General features: G+C 36.2%; 1 protein-coding gene across 1 annotated transcript; it reads left to right on the top strand.

Moving 5' to 3' along the window:
• Positions 1 to 4,793: 4,793 nt before the first annotated feature.
• nmbr (neuromedin B receptor) lies at positions 4,794 to 20,955 on the top strand. Its single transcript, XM_088908724.1, has 3 exons — positions 4,794 to 5,203; positions 14,596 to 14,941; positions 20,563 to 20,955. Exons 1-3 carry the CDS (start codon positions 4,794 to 4,796, stop codon positions 20,953 to 20,955), a joined length of 1,149 nt encoding a protein of 382 aa, XP_088764850.1.
• The last annotated feature ends 1,606 nt before the right edge of the window (positions 20,956 to 22,561 follow it).

Here is a 22,561-nt window from a genome sequence, read left to right as displayed (position 1 = left end):
TAACTGATTCTATAAAACATTAGCTGCAATGTCACATTGCACAATCCATCAATACAAAATATCCATCAATTTTTTAACTGCTTTATCCAGTTTTAGCTCCACAACCCTTATCCTAAGAGCACGCAGAGGAAACCCATGCAAACATGGGAAGAACATAAAAACTCCACACAGCTACTCTAGCATCCCCGGAATTAAACCAAAGGCTCCAGCAGTCCAAGGCGGTGATGTTAGCCAGTGTGCAACCCCATACCAAACATCTGTAGCAATTGAAAAATGGGGTGTTGATGTATCAGAGACCTGAATAGCATCAGCAAGACCACAAATTGGAGAACAATGAAGGAATTAAATAGAGTCAAAGCAGCACTATTGTCGAGTTAAATTCCAGCAGAGGTTATAAAAGCAAACTTTATAACAAAGCCAGATATACTACATAATCTGCTCAGAAGCACCTGGAAAAGAGTAAAAAATGCAGGAGAGGGAGCTGATATTCAACAGGTACAGGTACAAAAGAGAAGTGACATTTCAGTGTTTGTGGGAACATGACAGGAATTATGCTTCTGTCTTTACAAAGCAAACTTCTGTATAGGATCAAACTGGATTGACTGCAAGCAGCATAGGACAAAAAAGCTTGAAACTTAATAACTGCTCTTTTGGAGTTAAGGATGTGTACAGATCATTTAGCAACATTACAAATCACTGTGGAGCTGACACCAGAATGGCAAACATTACTCCACGATTTTTCTAAACTTTTATAAGGCTTTATATCATTTTGTGATACTTTGTGAAATTGATTAGACTACTAAATAATAATAATTCCTTCCACTTACTGTATACTTACAGTACTGCTTTTCTGGACACTCCACTCAAAGCACTTTACAGTAATGGGGACTCCTCTCCACCACCACTGCGATGGCAGCCATAGTGCACCAGAATGCTCACCACACATGAGCTAACAGTGGGGAGGAGAACAGAGTGATGAAGCCAATTCATAGATGGGGATTATTAGGAGGTCATGATTGGTAAAGGCCAATGGGAAATTTGGCCAAGACACTGGGGTAACACCCCTTCTCTTTTCGAGAAACACCCTGGGATTTTTAATGACCACAGAGAGTAAGGACCTCAGTTTTACTTCTCATTCGAAGGACAGTGACTTTTTACAGTATACCATCACTATACTGGGGCATTAGGACCCACACAGACTTCGGGATGAGTGCCCCCTACTGGCCCCACTAACACCTCTTCCAGCAGCAACCCTAGCTTTCCCAGGAGGTCTCCTATCCAGGTACTGGCCAGGCTCAACCCTGCTTAGCTTCAGACACTTGCTTAGCTTCAGAGGGGGCACATTTTAAATTTTTAAGCATAATCAAGCACATGTACTGTACATCACTCTAGGTTCAGTGAATAGACAACTTCCCTTTATTACTCCTCTTCATTGCAATTGGTAGGGTAATAAGAAAGATAATCTTAGGAAGAACAGTATTCATTCATGAGCTTACATTGCAACTATAAGATTTGGTATGTGAAGGCAGCATCTGCTTGTTGTTGGCTACACCAATTTGGACAAAGTACAATCTGGATCTGCTTGATGCAAATTGAGCAAAAGGCAAATGGGGATGAAAATAAATGAAGGCAAATGGATTATAAACACCCTAAGGTGTGAAATTATGAAGACAAAATAATGTTGATATGTGTTTATTACAGAGTTGAAATTTTTTAATGAAATATTAATCTCCTTTTACCTAAAAGTTTTTAAAAATTATTTAAAGGGGAAATGCAACACTATTTTTATATTTTGGGATTAGAAAGAATCAGCATTGATGAGTGCATTTCAAACCACAATAAAAGTCAAATGTACACAGTAACTTGTAAAACCTCCAATTTACTTCACAAAATAGATTAAATTTCCAGGTATGCACAGTGCCATATTCTGCGATTCAGAATGAGGCAACAAAACTTTGTTCCAATTACTTTGTAAACAAAACCAGCTTGCAAACACACCACTTTTAATCCAATAGAAATATTGCTCTCGATATCTAGACAGTTTTGCTGACAAATACTACTTTCTTGTTAGCTCTGCATACAGATCACTTTGGAACATTTCTACAGTGAAATGTCTGCTGCACAACCTGTACTTATTCGCTTGTACATTGCATTACATTAGTCACTACAGTGACTAGTGAGCAGGAAGGGCTGCTTACCTTGCACATTGTGTGGACTCTTTCTCTCGCCCATTGCGAGAACATGTTGACTTACAGCACTTTGACAAAGTTCACAATTTTGTGCTTAATTCAAAATTTGTTAGCTTTTTCTATACCGTCAATAAATTTATTTTTACTGAGATTTAATAATGATCCTAAGTTCCCTTTTAAAAATCACAAGGCTTAAAGGAATAAGTACTTTTTTCCCTCATGTTTTATTTAAAGCTTAAAATTCAGATGTGTTTAAAGAAAGCCCTATGTGTATTTTAGAAAATCAAATCTTTGGTAGACAGTTATAAAAACCCAAAACCCACATGCCTGAACTACAAAGTACTGTAATATGAATAGTCAAATGTCTGTAAATGACATTCCTGCCCTTTCTTGCAGGTCCCTGGAAGTATTGCCTCTGGTGTTGTGTGATGTCCAGGATCTGTATAGAAGGAAATCCTCAAAAAGCTTTTTAATTACTTAGAGATCTGACTACTCTTTGTCTTGCAAAGCGAGTCACATTTTGTTAATACTGTATATAACTTTCTATTATTTTCCGACTATAAGCAATTTTATTTTAATTAATACTGTCATCTTCTGCATCAGTCCCATCAATTTACTGAAGTTGCACATTTTACATTTTAAATAGTACAGATGATAATACTGTCCTTCATGGAACACAAGCTTCTGTTGCTTTAATCTATATTGGTTCCTAGAACAAGCAACATCAATACAGCAATTACTTTGTGAAAGAAATTTACACAATTGTATTGGAAGGTACTTTTTAAATCCCTCCACTGTTTCTACAACTTGAATCAAATGAAAGGTTGCTTATGCCTTATAGTTTCAACATTGGCAATTTCAACATTGTATGTACTAAAATAGTTTAGGTACTAAGATATAAAAGTACAGAGTAAATGAGTCTAAACTCTTGAATTATTCTTACTGGGAACAATTCTTCAGAAACTAAGTTTGATAGAACTCATATAATTCCACGATTGAAATAGAAAACAATGTATTTAATCATCAGCATTTTACGTTCTACATAATTATTAGGATTTTCTAAGCCACAAAAAGATTTAGAACAAAAAAAATGATTATCTACATGGAGAAGCAACACTCCCAATTACAAAAAAAAAATACTAGCTTTTGCTACTACATTTGGAGCACACTCATACTGTATGTGATTATGACAATTAGACTAAATGATGCCCTGGGGTAAAATTTAATATACATCTGTCCAATTCAAGATATAAACATATACAGTACATACAGTATATAAACCAGATACTTTTAACGCTTAGAAATCTTTGTCATTATATTCAATGTTTGCATACATTTACCAACAGCTCCGTGTTTTCTATATACTGTATAATTTTGGGAGTTTAATTAGAAAATAGGAATGTTAACCTTGTAGTTCTTTCTCTTCAGTCAGAACACAACATATTTTACACTTATATAATTTAATTTAGATTATATTATTTTTAACAAGGTGCACTAAGGTAGCTAATGAAAACAATTCAACTTGAGAAATCATCTAGTGTATGTACTCTAAAACCCCAAGAAATTAATAACAGACTTCATTAGAAATATCCAATAGCGATTACTAAATGTAAAAGAGAATTGTTAACAACCAAATATTGTGTTGCTACTTTATCTCCTCATTTTTTCTTTTTTTTGTGTAGGAAAAAGGTCGTAACGACTGTTCTTATCTGTCTTTAAATGACGTGGATACTGGATTCCTTTTCCCTTTTTTCTTTGACATGCAGTATTGATGGGTTTAACACTTTCTCCGGCGACTCTTGGAGCAGCATAAATGAGCTCTTTACGCAGAAGGCTTCATATCGAGGAGAGTCAGAGCACGGAGCAACACAGATCTTTGAAGCATCGAAGCAAACTTGTGCAAGCAGCATACACAATAAGGCATTATAAGTGAAACATATAGTTCATCTTATTCTTGCTACGAATGCTTTTTGGAAAGTTTTATGGACATTTAACAATTCGATAGTCTAACCACTGTGAAGACAGTCAACACTCAACGCTTCTTCTAGTTCCTCAAAGAAAACCTTAACTTCAATCAATGAAAAGGGATCCCATCGGATGACAGCTTAAGATAAATACACCAAAGCCTTGTTTTTGCAAAGGGGGATCTTTTTGGCAGATAAGCAAGAGAGACACTGAAGGGATGCCCTGTTTGTGACGACTATTTTTACCACCACCGTAACGCAGTAGTTACGTAGTAAAAAGTACGAAAAGACATCCGAAGGAAAGAAAGTGATGATAATAACCAAGTGAAAGATGTAACGATTTGCAGTACACAACAACTGTATGCTGCGAAACATCTGTGGGTGTTTCAATTGGAACGCGGTTTATCGACTATCGGAGACCATTACCAGTAACACCTTAATATTCAGCACTTTCTTACAAGAACAGCTCCTTTGCATTGACAGCAGCATTTAACTTATTCACCATAAACAACGATTCGCTGTAAGAACTGAACTGCAAGTTGTGCAAGTATACACACCTGGATATAAAGGCTAGGAGATACTATTTATTCTCACTATTCGTTCTAGTATTCCCTTTAAAATAGGTCGCAGTTACTTTAACATGACCATGGAGGAGCTCTTAAATAACTTGTCGTTTTCTGGCAATTCCTCCTTCCCTTTAAACTTCACAGAACAAACGGTGCCGGATGGCCGGGAAACTGTTGATTTTATTATACGGTGCGTTATACCCTCTGTCTACATTCTCATCATTACCGTGGGATTACTGGGTAACATAACCTTGGTAAAGATCTTCATCACCAACAGCGCGATGAGAAGCGTGCCCAATATTTTTATTTCCAGTTTGGCTGCTGGAGATCTTCTGCTTTTGGTAACTTGTGTACCAATAGACGCGTTCAGATACTTTTTCGATGAGTGGATCTTCGGGACCGTGGCGTGCAAGTTGATCCCCGTGATTCAACTCACTTCAGTGGGAGTCTCCGTTTTTACTCTTACCGCTCTAAGCGCTGATAGGTAAGTTAAGCACCTATTATTTAATGAATTTATATGTCTTATCTAATGATGCGAAACAAATGTTTTCATTGTATTTGATTCTAATAAGCTCAGAATCCAATAAACATATGAATGAAAAGATGTCAGAATTGCCTTATTGCTATCTGTTGGTCTGCTGTATGCGTTTTCTTGAGCCTTAATTATTGAACATCTGTTCTAAAATGCATGATATTCATGTTATAAGCAGTTGGATGGACTTGTTGAAGATGCAATCACATTTCAGCTAAAAGATCTAGATGCTAATATGATCTGTATCTATTTTGTTTTCTCGTTATAAACATCTTAACCAACAAAAGACAATTGTAAGATCGATTTAAACGAAACGTTACACTGTATATTCATATACTATTCAAATTCACGGTCTCGTGGAAATATGACACACATTCGAAAAATTATGGTCTCTAGAAATTCGTCTGTACTATCAATACTATCAGCTTTTCTGAAAACGCAGTAAGCTAACACGTTGAGACAGCAGGAGGATTTACTGGAAATAGTCTTTTAATGACTTACCTAGAAGTACATCTACAGAAAACGAATGAAGACATTAAACATGTACAGTATATGTATAAACCACTTACAATATGAAGCACTTTTATATGTAAGAACATATTTCACATATGATTTATACCAAGAAGTGTGTGATATGAAAGTAATATATTCATTAGTTTTAACTTCTAACAAAATATTAAATTCTAATAGAGTATAGTTTCACTTTTTAGACAACTTAGACATAATAAGTAGTTCCAATATGTGTTATAAGAACCAACAATTTACTCAAAGCCTCCACTAGTGTTTTATACTCATACACCAGCTTTAACTGGCTCATTATTTAAAAATCTTTAATTCACATTGACCAGAATTCCCCAAACATAGTAGCTAATCCATCACATTTACCATCCATTTTCAGTCCTTTTGTCTTGGTCAGGGTTGTAGTCACATTAACCAATCAAATCTAATTGCCAGATGTTCCTCATCGTTAGTATTATTTGTTCCTGTCTATACATCCACAAAGGGTACTTTTCATAATAGTTATCTTATGTTATAATAGTTATCTTAATGCCTAAGAATTCTGCAAAAGATCACAACAGAATCAAGTTTCTGTATAATGAAGGGAAAATATTGATTAGAGCACGACACTGGAAAATCTAAGCCTTTGTAAAGCATTTTAATTTCAGGAAAAAATCAAATATAATTAATTTAATAGTGTGATTTAAAATGAAGTGATGGAAATGTGGATAGGGGTTTTGCTGAAGACAAACTGTGTACAGTAGGAGTGAGCAACTCAGTGGGACAGAGATTACAGCCCTTCTTTCTATTATTATGCTATATTTTTATTTGGCAAAGTATTAACACCTAGAAAATCAACCTAATATTAGAGTGAATTAAGTACTGTTTAATGTTTCGGAATGAATTTCAGAAGTAACTCTGCACATTTTAGGGCTTGGGGCATTCATTCCTGTGGTGATTAGTCAAGCAAATCAAAAGAATTTGAATTTTGCTTGTTTAAAAATATTTCTAAACAGGAAAAAAAAAAACGTTAACCCGTTTTCCTGAGAATTTACCACTTAATATAATATAACTATTATCCTTTAACCTGCAGCGAGTAAGCTTAGTTTCTTTGCATTTATTCTGATGGATTAGTCTCCATCATTGTGATTCATTAATATGAAGGTTTATTGCACCCACCAAAAAACTAGTATGGTAGACACTAGAAATGAGAGAATACTGGGAATAACTGAATGTATTGTATATTTTAATATTTAATTAATTACTATGCATGACAATCTTATTCTTTAATGATTTTTGAAACCTCTGTCTGAGGGAATATTGTAAGGATTGTTGCCCTGTATAATTAAAGTGAATTACGCATCGATTTCCCATTCCTCCCTATCATGGGATAGATCGGTGTCTGTAACAGTGCTCTGAACAAGTGCTGAAATGAATAATATACATCATGACTCTCTTGCCTGTCCTAAGCAATCTTATTCGACTAAAATACATCATTATCATGTTCCCTTCATACACTGCATGCCATTAAATCAATCCAAATATAAGAATTAATGCAGGGGTGCTTGTATAGAATATATACCGTGTGTGTATGAAGCAACTACAAAACTACTGTCACTGTTTATCTGTTTTGCTGCATGCAGTGCAGTATTTTGCTACAGTCTTATGGACTTTCAGAGAAAGAAGAAGCAGGATTTATTAGTTGGTAGTGTTACTGTAGGGTAAAGGTCGACATGGCTGCAAGTCTTTTTTATGGCAATGCTATTGAAATTAAATGGAAGCAAAAAGCACCCAGATAAACTCCAGTACATTGAAATGTAAATAGGCTATGTTTAGAATGCAGTAATGGTGTTTCTCTCATCCACCAATTATCATGAAGCCACTTGTTCCTGCTAAGGGTCACATCATCCTTGAACCTATCGCAGATGCACAGGGCAAGACTGCACCCTGGACAACATGCCTGTTCATAGCAGTGCTGTGACAGTTTACAAACATTGATTATTAACCTAGCTAGTAATTCTCTGGGAGATGGGAGGGAACGTCCATACTGAAGGTGCTCCATGCCAGAACTGATCCCAGGAGCCAGTAGCTATGAGATAGCAGAAATGATCATCAGAGTGCCTCCCCTTTCTTTTATCAAGACAAACACAGTATTTTCCTTTAAATATTTTCTTGATTCTTCCTCTCAGTTTGCCCTACCCACATGGCAGAATGTCACTCAAAAGCAGGTACAGTATGTACTGTATTATACGGCAGAAATATATAATTTCTGGATAGCTTGAATTTCATCAATAAGTCAAATTACATGGATCAGTGAAAGTATCTGACAGCAGCATTATTGCTGTTGTCAGATACTGACTAGATTTAGCTGAATCTAGTCAGATCTCAGAAGCTAAGCAAGGCTCGGGCTGGTCAGTACTGGGATGGCAGACATTTAGGGTACTGTTGTCAATAGTGCTGGTAGACCACTAAGTAGAATTCTGCCTTCCAGAATTGGATGAACACAGTGGTGTTGGAGGAGCTTTTCTTCAAATGAGATGATAAAGTAAAGTCCTAACTTCTTGGTCATTATGGACCCTGTGGCACTATTCATGAAAGTGAGGATGTTAACCCTGATACATAATGGCTGCTATGCATCACAAAGGTGGTTACTGGGCTTCAGAAGAGGTAAAGGTGGATTCTGTCCTGTTAATAAAGTGCTTTGGGGGTCCTTGCAGTAACAATTGTAATATAAATGCAAATATTTTCATGTGCCTAGACTGTCTTGTCTAGTTTATGAAAATGATATCCTTCCTAGAAACATTCAGAAGATTATGATTAAAGCCTTTATAAATGAAGTCAAATGTGCATTGCAAAGACACTGGCATTTGTGTTGAAGCTGCATATTTCTGATGTTTGAAAAAACAATAAACCATACGCAGATTGAAAATAATTTGAATAAAACTAACATAGAAGCTTAAATTTGGAACGGACATCCCAATTGCTTTCTGTTTGCAATCTGTGCCTTTAAGTCCTTTTTCAGAAACACAGTTAGCGTTTTACTGTAATTCGTTAGTTTGTTTCATGGGCAGTTGCTTTTTTCAGTTATGAATTTCTTCGGTGATACTTCATTCATGAGTCGATGAGATATAGCATAATGGATAATCTTTCATTTGTATTTACTTTTCATTAGTATTTTTATCAGTATTTAAAATAACTCATTTAAATGCACCATGTACCTTACTTTCATGTTTAAATAGTTACAGTACGTGTGTTTATGTGGTCTCTTGTCTGTAGCTGGGTAAGAGATTGCATACTTTATAAGCTTGCAATTTGCCTTTCCTTCTCATCAAATATTGTGCATGACTAGACATAATATGGAAATTAGTAGTTCACTGAACTCTCAAAACTGACAAAATTAGGAGATATACGACTAGAACACTCAAGAAAAGCACACAAAAACCTTTTCAGGAGTTGTGAATGTATAGTTAAAGTTTAGCCTAAGTAGCATGTGGTACAAAACTGTACCACATTATACAAAATGATATGAGACAAATCTCTGAGCTCCACACTAATTACAGTTACATAAATTAACATTTTTCTACAGAAAATGCTCATTATCAACAAATTTGTGGAATATCAAGCTATTTCCTGACTATTTTCTATTGGTATTTTTAAAGTTGCTTATCTTAACATAATCCAAATCACAAGTGAGCTGCCTGATTAATTCAACTATGTTAAGTAAAAAAACAAAATTTAACGCATTTAACAAAACTGACGATTTTTAATATGGCTTGTCATCAGTTCTAAACTTACCTAGAGTTTTTTATTTGAATTCAAAGAGACATGACAAGGTATGGTTTGATTCAAAGGAACAAGTAAAGGTTTATTCCATGCTGAAAAGAGTAAAAAAGAAACACAACATTTTGGCTGAGGAGCCTTCTTGGGGGGTGTCGTATGATGACCTTCTGAATCATACCAGCCTAGAAATTTTTTCAAACGTTAGAATGTAAAATAAATCCAAAATCTCCCACACAACAGCATTTTCAATAAAATAATTAATAAAGTTTCAATTGGGTAGAAATAGAAGTCTCTACTTAAGAACACTACTTAAAGAGCAATTTTGATGATTGCAGATAAAAGTTGTGGTTTAATCTACTGTAGATCAAGATGTTAAAAGTTAGAAGCTTTGAGGATTTTGTGTCTTCTAATTAAAGCAAAGATAGGATTATCAAAACACATAATTGTACTCTGGATTAAAGTGTAGGTTCCAATTTTTAAAAAACAACAATCGATCTTTCTCATAACTCTGTAATCCTCGGGATTCTAGTGGCTATTAGTTGAGATGGTGGTATAAATAGCATGGTCTCACACCAGGAACTCATTCTAGAGTTCAGTTTAGGGTGCTTTTTGCAGCTTAACCTAGTTTAGACAAGCCTGAAGAAGTGTGACATGGTAATTGGTAATGGAGCTGGTTGCTACTAAAGACACAGGTAAGAGAGCCAAGAACCCTTACCTTGTAGGCCACAGCTGTAGATGTTCCTCTTTTCTGCAAGGAGCCACAGGGAGAAGCACAGTTCCTCTTGCTGAAGAAGTGTACTTTGGGTTGCTACAGGGACTCTTTTAAAATCAGTCTCTTGCTGATGTTTACATCATGCTGAAAACCATCCAGAGAAACCATGCTTTCAGCAGTTGAAGGAGGAATTGAAGGAGTTGAAGGAGGAGAGGATTGCAGCTGTTCTCTAATCCATGTAAGAGGAAAGTAAGCAGATAGATTTCCTCCAGGTCACAGCAGAGGCAGAACTGAGACAGCATTAGAGTGTCAAGGAAAGGGACTATTCCTAGTAAAGTCCCATCTGGCTGAATTGGATGACAGAAGCCACTGACTAATCTAACATATGCATTATTGGCCAGTCAGAAGATACTGAGAAAAATGACCCTATTAAAGCTTCTACTGAAATGGTTACCTTTGCTGGTCATCACCAGGCTCATTGAAGTTATGAGAGCACATATAATTTATGACAGTTCTGGTGATTTATGACAGTTCTGGGGCAAGAAGAGAGAGACCATGTACCTTTATCTTCAAACACCTTTGCTATACTGCCAGAATAATCTTCCTATATTATTCCACTGTTATAGAACTGTAGGGAAAGAGCTAGCTTCTCTCTGAAGCTGAAATCCCTGCACTAGATTGCGGTACAGACTTTCCTGCTTTACCTAGCTAAGCAAAAGATCTTCCTCAGCTGGGCTAGTACAATTTGTTCGACACAGTAGATAAGGTAGAGAGATTCATCTTGAAGCTGAAGAAAAGCGGTGCCTAGTTTACTGACTGCTCCTACAGCTTTAATGTTAAACACTGGAGTAAGACATTTGTTTTTCTTTTTGGTATTATGTTTTTGGGCATAATATCTTTTGTCACAATGATGGATTGCAGATATTCTGATTCAATTAAATTGTTCTTCTGTTTTGAAGTTTGGATGAAGATTGCACTTTACTGTTTTTTTGTTTTCAGTCTTGCAAAGAGGATCTGGCATGGTGTGTGCTTTTTTTCCCCTCACCTAGAACCTGTGGTTCTGTGTTTGTTCATTTGTCTGTGCTTAGTATTTCAAAATTCAGGAGCCTTTCTATGATGTTAATCTTTACTTTTATTTACTTGTTATGATTGTTTTTTCATTTAGACACCAATACTTCATACATGGTGGAACAGTGCTGCCTCACAGTGCTGGGGTCCTGGGTTCATTTGTGGACCTGAGGTGCTATCTACATGGGGTTTGTACAGTGTAGGGACGAAGCCTATTATTTCGCTTAGAATTTTGTGTTGTTAAAGATTTCGGATAAACTTTATGTGCCTTGACAAAGCATCCTGGTGCCCCTCCCTAAATGCACAAGAATGCGCCTAAAGAGGCCCCCCTGATAAGAGACATCATAAACCTGTATCATGCTGTATGTTTCATGATATATAGCGCTCCAACTAGTTTCCAGGCTGGTTCATTCCCATAGGTCATAGTCACTATCCATCAACTAAAAGGAAGATAAACCAAATGGGGCTCTGTAGGGTGGGTAGCAGAACCAAACCTGATGGCTTCTTGGCCAGTCACCAAATGGTGGTGTTTTCCCATATAAACTGGAACACAAGTCCTTTTTCTCTGGTTAACTTACTCGAAAATCTCTCACTAAACTGGCCAACTAACTTTTACGATCACATGACTAAAAGCAGTTCAAATCAGGACTTAAACTTTATTCCAAGAAGCCAGGCCAAGAGAGTGGGTCAGCACACTACAGTATTCTGCCCAAGATATTCTACCTGAAACACAAGAAATCTTTTGAACAAAGCTATTGCATGGAATGAACCGAGTACCCCTTTTGTCTACCTTGTAAACCTCAATAAGACAAAATGTGCACAGACTGTTTTTACAGACTAAAGGCAGCAGGATGCTTATTTGGCTGAGCCGCCTGAGTCCAACACAAAGAGAATCTCTCTTACTCTTACTGCATAGCTGCTACAGAAACCCTCCAAGCTTTTACCAGTGTGAAGTTGAAACTTAGTCAATTAAGGTGAACTGGACAATGGATCTCTGAGTATAAAATTTTGTTAATTACATAATTCTCGAGAGTTGAACAATTATTCCGATGCATGTTAGATGTTAAGTTTATGTTAGTAGATGTAGATTTAACTATATGAGACAAAATGAGACAACACCTACAAACTAGACTGTAACACAGTATAGCCCGATGTGTATTTTCACTCTGAAGTTATTAACTCTGATCTTTGTAATCCCTAAGTGAATGATCACCGTTTCTGTTTGCAGCAGATTGTTTCACAGATATATACTGATGGAAAAAAGAAATGCAACACCTCCTCCTCCAGACTCTGGCCCTCCCGTCTGCATGGAACAGGCTGAAGAGTGACTCATCCGTGAAGAGGACCTGATGCCGCTGTTGACGAGTCCATCGCTGCCTCTGTCTGGCCCAAGCCAGTCGTGTGTGACATCTAGGAGGTGTGAGCAGAGGGACTCTTGACAGGTCACCTTTCTCTAAGGCCAGCACCACGCAGACTCACTGTCCTGTCACTGATGTGGGCATTGTGTCTGCCAGCAGTTTCAGCAGCAGTATTGGTGGCAGATCTGAAATGATCTCTCAGATAGACCAGTCTGATGTGTTGGTCCTACTCTGGTGTGGTCACTCGAGGATGACCAGATCTTGGATGGTCATCTGTCCTGCTGATCTGTTGAAACCTCCTCTGCATTTGGGACACAGTGGAGCGGCTTACTACATAGTGTCTGGCAATGCTAGCACACGACATGCCTGCCTGCAGCATGCCAGTGGCCCTCTCCCTTGCTTCTGGTGACATTTGAGGCATCATGGAATGCACAGAAAACTAAGTGTGGCCTTTTTCTTGCACTGACCTAAGCTTTGAATTAAGGCCTTTTTAAAGGTGACCCGATCAAGCATTGTTCCACCTGGACCACGCTGAGTAAAAATGCACCTAACGAGCTTTCGTGTGATTAGCAAGTTACAGTGCCTCACTGCACAAGCTGTATTGCTGATCAGAGAGCTTAAAACAAACTGACATTTTTTTGTGAAAGTATAAAAGCTATAACTATAGTATTCTCATTCCAGAAAATGTTACGTTTCTTTTTTCCATCAGTATATATTCTATGATGTTGTTGTATGTTATGCATGTTTTGGTTATATCAACAAATTGTACAGTATATTGGATATTTAGAATATGTTTGTGAGACTATAAAGTATTATTTATGACTGATTCCTATCTTCAAATACTCTCATAATTTACTGTTACAATTTTTGATTGTTACTGGAAATTAAAACCTCCAATCTCCTATAACAGTGTGCTCTACCCGTGTTCACGTGGGTTTCCTCTGTGTGCTCCACTTTCCTTCCACTATCCAAAAACATACCGGTAGAATAGATGAATTGGCTACTGGGAGAATTTGTTCCTAGGTGTGCGTGTGTCTTTGTTTCTGCCCTGTGATGAACTGGCATCTTATTCAACGTGTATCCTGCCTTGCTCCCCTTGCTTGCTGGGATAGGTTCCGGCTCCCTCGTGACTCTGAATTGGAAGAAGCGGTTAGAAATAACTACAGTAGATATACTTCATATTGGTATTTTTTGTTTCTCCATCTTAGCTCCAGTACATAACCTTTACAATAACATTTCCAGTGCACTTATCCAATCTTGATCAGATGATCTTTTCATTTCATTTGCTTCCAGGAATCAAGCAAGTTAGATACTAAAGCCATACATCTCTTTATTACTTCAGAGTTAAACCTTAAAATATGTCTCTGAGCGTATAAACATTTCTGAGAGATTAACAGTCCTGAAATTAACCACCATTGTTCATGGAAGGTTACTAAATGCTTTATTAGTTACCGATGTACAAGTTATGCTTTTAACTGAACATACAGTATAGCAAAAACATAACTGTAGTTTTTTCACTTAGAAACCACAATCCTGTAGTTTGAAAAAGAACAAAATATTTTTTTCTTTATTTTACTTGTGCTGCCATTTTTGCATATTAGGTAAGTTTTTGTGCATTTATTTATTGCCTTTTATTTTCTTCTTTGTCTTGTTCTGTTTTAAACATTTAATAAAATGTTTTAAGGTGTAAACTTAACAATTACTTTCACAAAAGCAAAGGCAAAATCAGGCTTTTAATGTGGGACTTTGGTTATTAATTGCATTACATGAGTAAATTTTACCTTGGTAGCTTTGAGCTTTAGCATTATACCTTTGAGATAGGACATCTCACTGAAAACCAAATTTTCTTTGTTCACCGTTGAACACACAGCTTAGGACAGTGGTATATCAACAACATGTTTCATAGAACCTTTCTTCCTTTTCTTCAGGTATAAAGCAATAGTTAACCCCATGGACATCCAAACATCGAGTGCAGTGCTCTGGACCTGTTTGAAGGCCATCACCATATGGATCATATCTGTGCTGCTGGCTGTACCAGAAGCCATCTTCTCCCAAGTGGTGCATATTAAAGACAAGAATATCACCTTCACAGCCTGCGTCCCCTATCCTCTCTCCGATGAAATGCACCCCAAAATCCACTCTATTATGATTTTTATGGTTTATTTCCTTATCCCTCTTGCCATTATCAGTATCTACTATTACCACATTGCAAGGACATTGATCAAGAGTGCACATGACATGCCAGGAGAATTCAGTGAGCACTCTAAAAGACAGGTAATGGAGTTTCTTTGTTTATTTAGTTATTTTTAGTTAATCATTTTGAATAGCTGCTACTGAGAATACATTACTAACCACAATGAAAAACTCACTTGAGTTTAAAAATATTTGAAACATTTGCAATTTGCATTTTCAAGCAGTGCCTTAAATTCTGTTGAAACCCTTGAATGGCATTGACATCCTTTTGAAGGAAGTTGTGTAATATGCATACTGATATCTTGAATTGGTACGTACAGAAAACCTTTTTAGAGGGTTTTAAAAAGCAAATGTGTTACTGTACATCTTACCGGTACATTCAGCATGTACGGTAGCACGGTATTTTCATGATGGCCAAGCATTTGAATTTAGTAAAGCAGCTACATGTATGAAGGTTAAACTCGGTCAAGACTCCATCAGGTTGGATCCTGGAGTATGGGTGGGAGCGAAAACATCAGAATCCATTTTCAGGTCTGTGGTACAGAGGCACAGCAAAGGAGAAAGTTGTAATTGCGTTCAATGGATCTTTAATCCCCGTGCAGATCTTTTCCTCAATTCAAAATAGCTTTGTACAGATTCCCAGACAATGTATCCCTGGATGACGAAAAGCTATCCTAACATTTAAAACCCACTTTAAATTGGTTCTGTCTCACAGGTCCTGTATTTTTGGAAATTACCTTTATTTCAGTTAAAATATGGTGTATTTTCTAAAATATACTGTATATGTGTATAAAATCCAGAAATTACACATTGCATGTTGTCATTTTCAATAATATCTTATTATTTCTGTGAAAGTGTATATCATTCAAACTGGTGTAAAACTATTGAGCAATAGGAAACATAAATATATGTTAGCTAACAGAAAATGTGTTTTTCTCCCTCTGTGAGCTAACATGGATTGCACTTGAACACTTTCTTTGTTCTGTGATCTTTAGTTGTCTGCTGTTAAGTATAGCCTTATAGCTGATGGAAACACCATGCTAGAGAAGTACTGCCTGTGAAGAGAATAGTAGTAAGTATATGAGAGAAGTGTATAATCACATAAAAAACATTTTTTTTGTTTTACTGCACATGCACATTTAATTGAGTGATCTTAAGAGAAAAATGCTTTATGAAGTTGTACAAAGAACACATTTGATGGAAAATATACAAAGACACATAAAATAAGTTAGCAACACAATAAGATTCAAATGGTAAACAATTAAAGCACAAATTCTTCTGGTAAGGTTTTCAAGTTGTTTTTGTTTTTAAGAGTTTATTATGCTTGCAGGTAATTGCAATGGCATATTTGAAAACAGTCTGAAATACTGAGTACAGTATGTATGATATGTTTGTCTCCATTCTGGGCTTGAATTATTTAATTCAGGTCAATGTGAACTGAAAAGGAGACTTACAATGTTTTCTAATGTGTGTAAAGTGTAAAGGTTGTAATAGTGAAGTAGAGAGGATGTTTGTGAAACAAATTGATTAGTCTATGCCTGGGGGAAACAGAATTCAGCTTTTGATTTCTGGGTAAAGGTCACTGGTTCTATATATTAATGCAAAGAATTATTCTTTTGAGAGGAAGGATGATAAATGTGCTTAACATACAACAATAGTACAAAATTGTTGTAACAACAACAAAAAAATAACATTTAGAGATTAGAGATTAGAGATTAGAGTAGAGATTCCTCTACTGGCTGCAGGATTTAAACCAGCAACCTTCCAGCTACAGGCACACATCCTTAGCCACAGAGCCACCGCACCACCCCATATCTGTATATTCTATAAACTACAAACCATATATGTATATTCCTCTATGTAAGTAATGAAGTCAGCACACAGAATATACATTTATTTAAACATGATTTGTCTAAATAGATATATGAAGTGTGAATATGTACAGTGTCATTTATAGATCAGAATCTGATATCAAACTACAAAGTTATCTATAATATATACAGTATAATGTACTGTATATACAGTACATTACACAGAATAATTATTTATTTTCTTTATGTTACTGACAAATTTAGACCTGATAAATTACAGCTACAGTGCTGCTGTTCCTTTTGAAAATAATGCAGTGTATTTTGATTTAGATAGAAAGATTAGACTATTGATCTCGAAAGGAAATTGAGGCGTTACAGCAGCTCAGCCCAAGACAAGCAAAAACAGACATGAGACTACACTAAAAATTAAAATAAGTACAGCAATACAAAGTAAAATAAAATAGAGTTATTTTATTAAAGTCACTGTAAAATAATAAAATATGTGCAAAATGTGCATATGTATATACAGATTGAGTGTCCAAAAAGTACAATAGTGCAACATGCTGTCCATACTGTAGATGAGCAGATGAGGGGCTAACAGTCCTAGCCTAGGGCAGTGTTATGCACCCTGACAGCAGCCGGGAGGAAGGACCTGCGGAAACATTCCCTTGAACACCGTAGCTGGAGCAGTCTGTTGCTAAAAGTGCTCTGCTGCCTACTAACAGTCCCATGTAGCAGATTAGAGGTGTTGTTCATGATGGCTGTGAGCTTGGTTAGCATTCTCCTCTCAGCCACCACCTCCAGGGGGTCAAGGCTCAGCCCCAACACAGAGCCAGCCTTTTTGATGAGTTTATTGAGCCTATTTGCATCTCTTGTCATGATGCTGCGGCTCCAGTACACAACAGCGTAGAAGATGGCCGCTGCCACCACCGATTCAGTAAAAATTGTGTAGCAGTGTTCCACACAAACCAAAGGACCTGAGCTTCCTAAGAAAATCGGCTCTGACCTTTCTTGTACAGGGCGTCAGTGTTAACAGTCCACTTCAGCTTATCATCTAGGTGTACCCCTAAGTACCTGTAGGACTGCACCACCTCTATGTCCTCACCCTGGATAGAAACAGGGTTCAGTGGAGACTTATTCCTCCAAAAGTCCATGACCATTTCATTAGAAATTATTCACATTGATAAACCTAGTAACAAAAAGACAAACATAAAGCATATTATTTGCACGGTAAAGGTTCTTTTAAGCACACAATAAATGAAACAGATTTCTTGGCTAATGAAAATGTCACATTTTATTTTTAAGGAAGTGTTAATGAATAATGAACCTTAGTGAATTTGATATAGTATACGTGAGTTAAAATATTCTAGACAAATTTAACTTTCATTTTGTACATAAAATATGCAGCTAAAAAATTGAATTTTCAATGAACGTATTTATAATTTGCTTAACCTTATTCTTTCTTCATATTGTGGAAATGAGAAGCCTTGGCTTTTTCTGAGATGACATACTGCATGGCAGGATGCAACATTAATGTCACCCTTGGTACATTGTAGTTTATGAAATGGTCTCCAAGTCTTCTTGTAAAAGTACTGTATCCAACACTTCAATGATACTCAAAAAAGGAAAACACATAATTAAACATTAGAGAACCCACCTGCTCATTGCTCATCTGGAGTAAAACAAAAAAAGTCTTAATGTAACTAAAGACAGCATAATGGTAATTGTTTTAAATGTAATTGAAAAGTTTTTAGAAGTCTGTTTTTCAGGCTTGTGTGCAGAAATGAGTCTTTTTACATTTTCTGTGGCTATGCAGTGTTAAAAACATGACCCTTGCATTGATTTTATTATTTATTTAAAATTTAAATTTTGGTCTCTTTTCTTCCACAGATTCTTCAATGAAAGTAAAATTGTAAATATCAGCCAACAGAAGAGAAATATCTCTAGAAAAATCTATTTTCATGTTTAAATATACACTGCTCAAAAATTTTCAAGGCTAATATTGAGAGGTGCCCTATTTATTCAATCTAAACTGAAAAATTTCAATGTCCTGGATTAGTACTGTATGTATTGGCTGTTACAGCCATATCATCAGCCCATCATCACCTGTGTCTTTCTGTAGATTTGAACATTCTGAAGTTGAACACTGCATGAATTATGCTACTATGCTGACAAGCCATGATGACTGAATATTTATGGGCTTTGCAGCATGTTAGCAAAAGATGTCTTTCACATACCCCATTAGCACAAATTTCAAAGCATTGGTTTTAATTTACTTATGTTTTTTTTTACTTAATTTTATTTTAAATCTGAAGTAAGTCACTATTGATTTCTTACCAATAATTCAGAGTTAATAAACGGCCAAACTCTACTTGTTTAAATTAGAAGCCAGTCAGACATGTGGTCCTCTCTGGCCAACACAAACGTGCTATTGAAAAAAGGAATATGAATTCATCCTTCAGAAGACCAACTGCTTCACATTACTTCCAGCAATACTTTCAGCATTGTACAACATATTAAAACGTTATACTGAATGAACAGGAAAACTGTGCAGTGTGGACAAACTTAAAAATAAAAAAACTGAGGTAAATATACTTACAAATATCTCTGGTATTTATTTATTTGAGATACAGTTTACATCTAAATCCAGAGATAAAAGCTGAGCTTTTCTTGAGGCAGAACGTACATAAGAGTTTCACAAAAAAGATGCACATCTAGCCATGATAATATTGGAACACAAGTCAATGCCCCACACACAATTCAACAAAAAAAAATCATTAACACTTACCATGGGATTACTAGATTAAATAGCACTCATATATAAATTTGGATTATTATAAAGTCAATGAAGTGTAAAAAACAAGCATGAATTATAGTGATGCAGGCAGGCTTCTTTTAATGGAATCTAAAGAAACATTTGTCAAAACCCAGCAAATGCTCTGAATGCATCAACACACTGAAAAAAACTAAATTTTACAGTGTGATTCTCAAAAGTCCAGTTTGATTTTTCTAGCACAAAACAACTAACTATAGGCAGCTCTGTGGTATTAAAGCAAATGCTCTCAGGTTAAAGCTAAAATAGAATAAACTTAAGTATAAATTGAAAAACAAACCTGTACAGCAATATGTACTTATTATGCACTTATTCATTTTTTGAACAATTATCCACACTGCAGTGACAGACAATCCATAGCATTTGCTCTTTTGCCTCTACATGCATACTATTGTATAATACAGTAATTATTTTCAGATAGGAAGAAAATAAGATAAGCATACTGTATCTAGAAAAACTCCAGCTAAATTGAAAGATGTTAAATAGAACTATGATTTGCTGTGGTTTAAATGCTTCTTAGTATATTAAAACTGTTGTGTAAACAAGCTAAAAATCATCTACTAATTTCTGTACTCTGTGCTTGATGTTGTCATTTCTGGTTTTTGCTATCTGCCATATAAAAACACAAGATAACAAGAGCATCACAAAAGATTATATTAGTAAAGCAATAGCAAGCTAAAGGTTAAGTAGGGGAATATAGTATACAATGTTGTACAAGCTAAATCTTTCAATTCTTCAGCAATTGACTTGTTTCTTGTGCAATATAAATTGAATGCCTGTGCTCTTCCTGATTGCTTATCACACATTTTCAGATGGTTTTCCTCCAGTAGAAGATAATTTGAAAGGAAATTATTTGAGGAGAAACAACAACAGAAAATCATTTAGAAAACATTTTATACAGATGTGCCGAAAGTCCTGAGGGACAGTAATAGACAGGACTTTGGGGAATCCTGATTTAAAAGGGGATGAAGCCCAGGTTATATAATTCATGTGTTGGTTGATTTAAGAAATCAAACAATAAACAAAAAATCTCTTTTCTCCCCTTTTTTATTTCTAAGATGGAAACAAGAAAACGTCTTGCCAAAATTGTCCTGGTGTTCGTGGGTCTTTTTGCCCTGTGCTGGTTCCCCAATCACGTTCTCTACATGTACCGCTCCTTCAACTACAGAGAGATCGATTCCTCCGTGGCCCACCTGATTATCACACTGTTGGCTCGAGTGCTGAGCTTCTGCAACTCCTGCGTCAACCCTTTCGCTCTCTACCTGCTCAGTGAGAGCTTCCGGAGACACTTCAACAGCCATCTGTGCTGCAGGAGGAAGAGGTATCGGGAGCGAGCCACGAGCTACTTACAGAGCACTTCTGCCATCAGAATGACTTCAATTAAGAAAAACACCCCCACCACCACGACTCTCCTGAACGGACACAGTCTCAAACGGGAAGTATCGCTGTGAATGGCAGGTGGGGGATGTGAATGCCAGAGTGGGGTTTGTAGGCGCCAGCTATTAAGTTTTGAATGCTGGTTATGCTCAAGGTCATACAATGCTTTTTTTCAGAAAGATAAAGGATCATGATACACTTTTAAGAAGGAAAATGTGCATTTTATTCTTTTTTTTTTTGGACAAGGGATTGTAGAAATCTGACTCTGGCCTGGGGTCATTACTCTTGACCTGGCTTGAGAGAATTGTAAACACCTGCTGTTGTATGCGACATCTCAGAAATAGCTGCAAGGTGGGATAACATCATCAAGAATTGCCACTAGGCCATAAGGGGAATGTTCATTCAAAAACTCCCATTCATGGTAATAACAAACAGTGAACATGGCTGGACTTGGACTATAAGACCCTCTGTAACACTGTTGCAGTTAAGGGCGCTGTGGAAATACACCTTGTGTGTGTCTCCTTCAGTGTTCTATGGAACAATTAATCTAATCTCAAACCTTCACTGGACTGTGCTGTGAATCCTTGCATCCCTACAGGATGATGTCAATTTTAATATTAATGGCTTGAAAACATTACATACTGTACTTTTAAGTGACTGTGAAGCAGCACCATAAACTAAGTGGGGATTTGCGTAATCAGAGAGAAAGTGAAGAAAAATGGAAAAGAGAGGAAAATCAATGTTCAATTAAGTGAAATACAATTGGATAAATTTAGACCTGTGAGGCTATGGTGAAAAATATTAAATGTTTATAAAGAATGAAAAGGAAAGGGAAAATCATGAAGAAAGTTTAGCTTGTAAAGAAAAGAAAGTGATTTCACACTGAAAATTCTCTGTTGGATTTCTTTAAGTATAAGAATAAAGAACCTAGAAATTAGCCTTAACAGAAACTTAGAGCACCATTTGTTTTTTCCACATCATCAGTCAAAGCAACGCTCCACCACATGTTGGTTAGCATTCATATCACTCTGCAGCCTCTTATGTTCCCTGCCTCCTCTTTTTGTGTGGGAGAGCCAATGTAATATACTGAATTGAATGCCTTGTGCTTCCCGATATTCGTACTGCACTAACATACAGTAGTGCACTGTAACAGTGTTTTCACACTGTATGCAAAGTTCATTTAATTAACCCATTGATTTAGTAAAACTAGGAAAAACACAAATCTTACTCTGAAAAAAAAAACAGTTTGGAAAAACAAAGTAAATAATATTTTTATCACATTCTGTAGTTTAAAAGACACAATGTCTCTTTTGGGATGAGAAAAGATCATTTAGAGAATACTAAGGCAACAGAGACCTCCTTATATCTACGAAAGATGTGCAAATCCTTCTTATGTCAAGATTAGTCCATTTCTGGCTTTTTATAATTGCATTACCGTGTTTGTGCTAATCTTAATTTGACATTTTTATTTTACAAATTAAGTTTGCATCATTTAACAATGCTCTAGGGTACTGAGATACTTTAAGCTAAGAGGAATAAAATATTTTAAAGATTTTTTAACAGAGCAAAAACCACAACTGGCAAATATTATGGTACAAACACTCTAATAGTATGTCATAAATGAATGTACATTAGCAGAGCATTCTTATCACATGAAAGCATACTGTATATTTTTATATG

This window comes from Atractosteus spatula, chromosome 2 (genome assembly GCF_055471065.1).
Source record: "Atractosteus spatula isolate fAtrSpa1 chromosome 2, fAtrSpa1.hap1, whole genome shotgun sequence".
Classification (NCBI taxonomy): Eukaryota; Metazoa; Chordata; class Actinopteri; order Semionotiformes; family Lepisosteidae; genus Atractosteus; species Atractosteus spatula.
Note: the sequence above shows the minus strand (reverse complement) of the source record. Positions and strands in the feature narration are given on the sequence as shown.

What these genes read in the sequence shown, in the direction of transcription:
- nmbr (XM_088908724.1), top strand. Translation starts at nt 4,794, where the DNA reads ATGACCATGGAGGAGCTCTTAAATAACTTGTCGTTTTCTGGCAATTCC. An exon ending in ACCGCTCTAAGCGCTGATAG is followed by an intron (nt 5,204 to 14,595) that starts GTAAGTTAAGCA and finishes CCTTTTCTTCAG; the next exon opens with GTATAAAGCAATAGTTAACC. An exon ending in GTGAGCACTCTAAAAGACAG is followed by an intron (nt 14,942 to 20,562) that starts GTAATGGAGTTT and finishes TTTATTTCTAAG; the next exon opens with ATGGAAACAAGAAAACGTCT.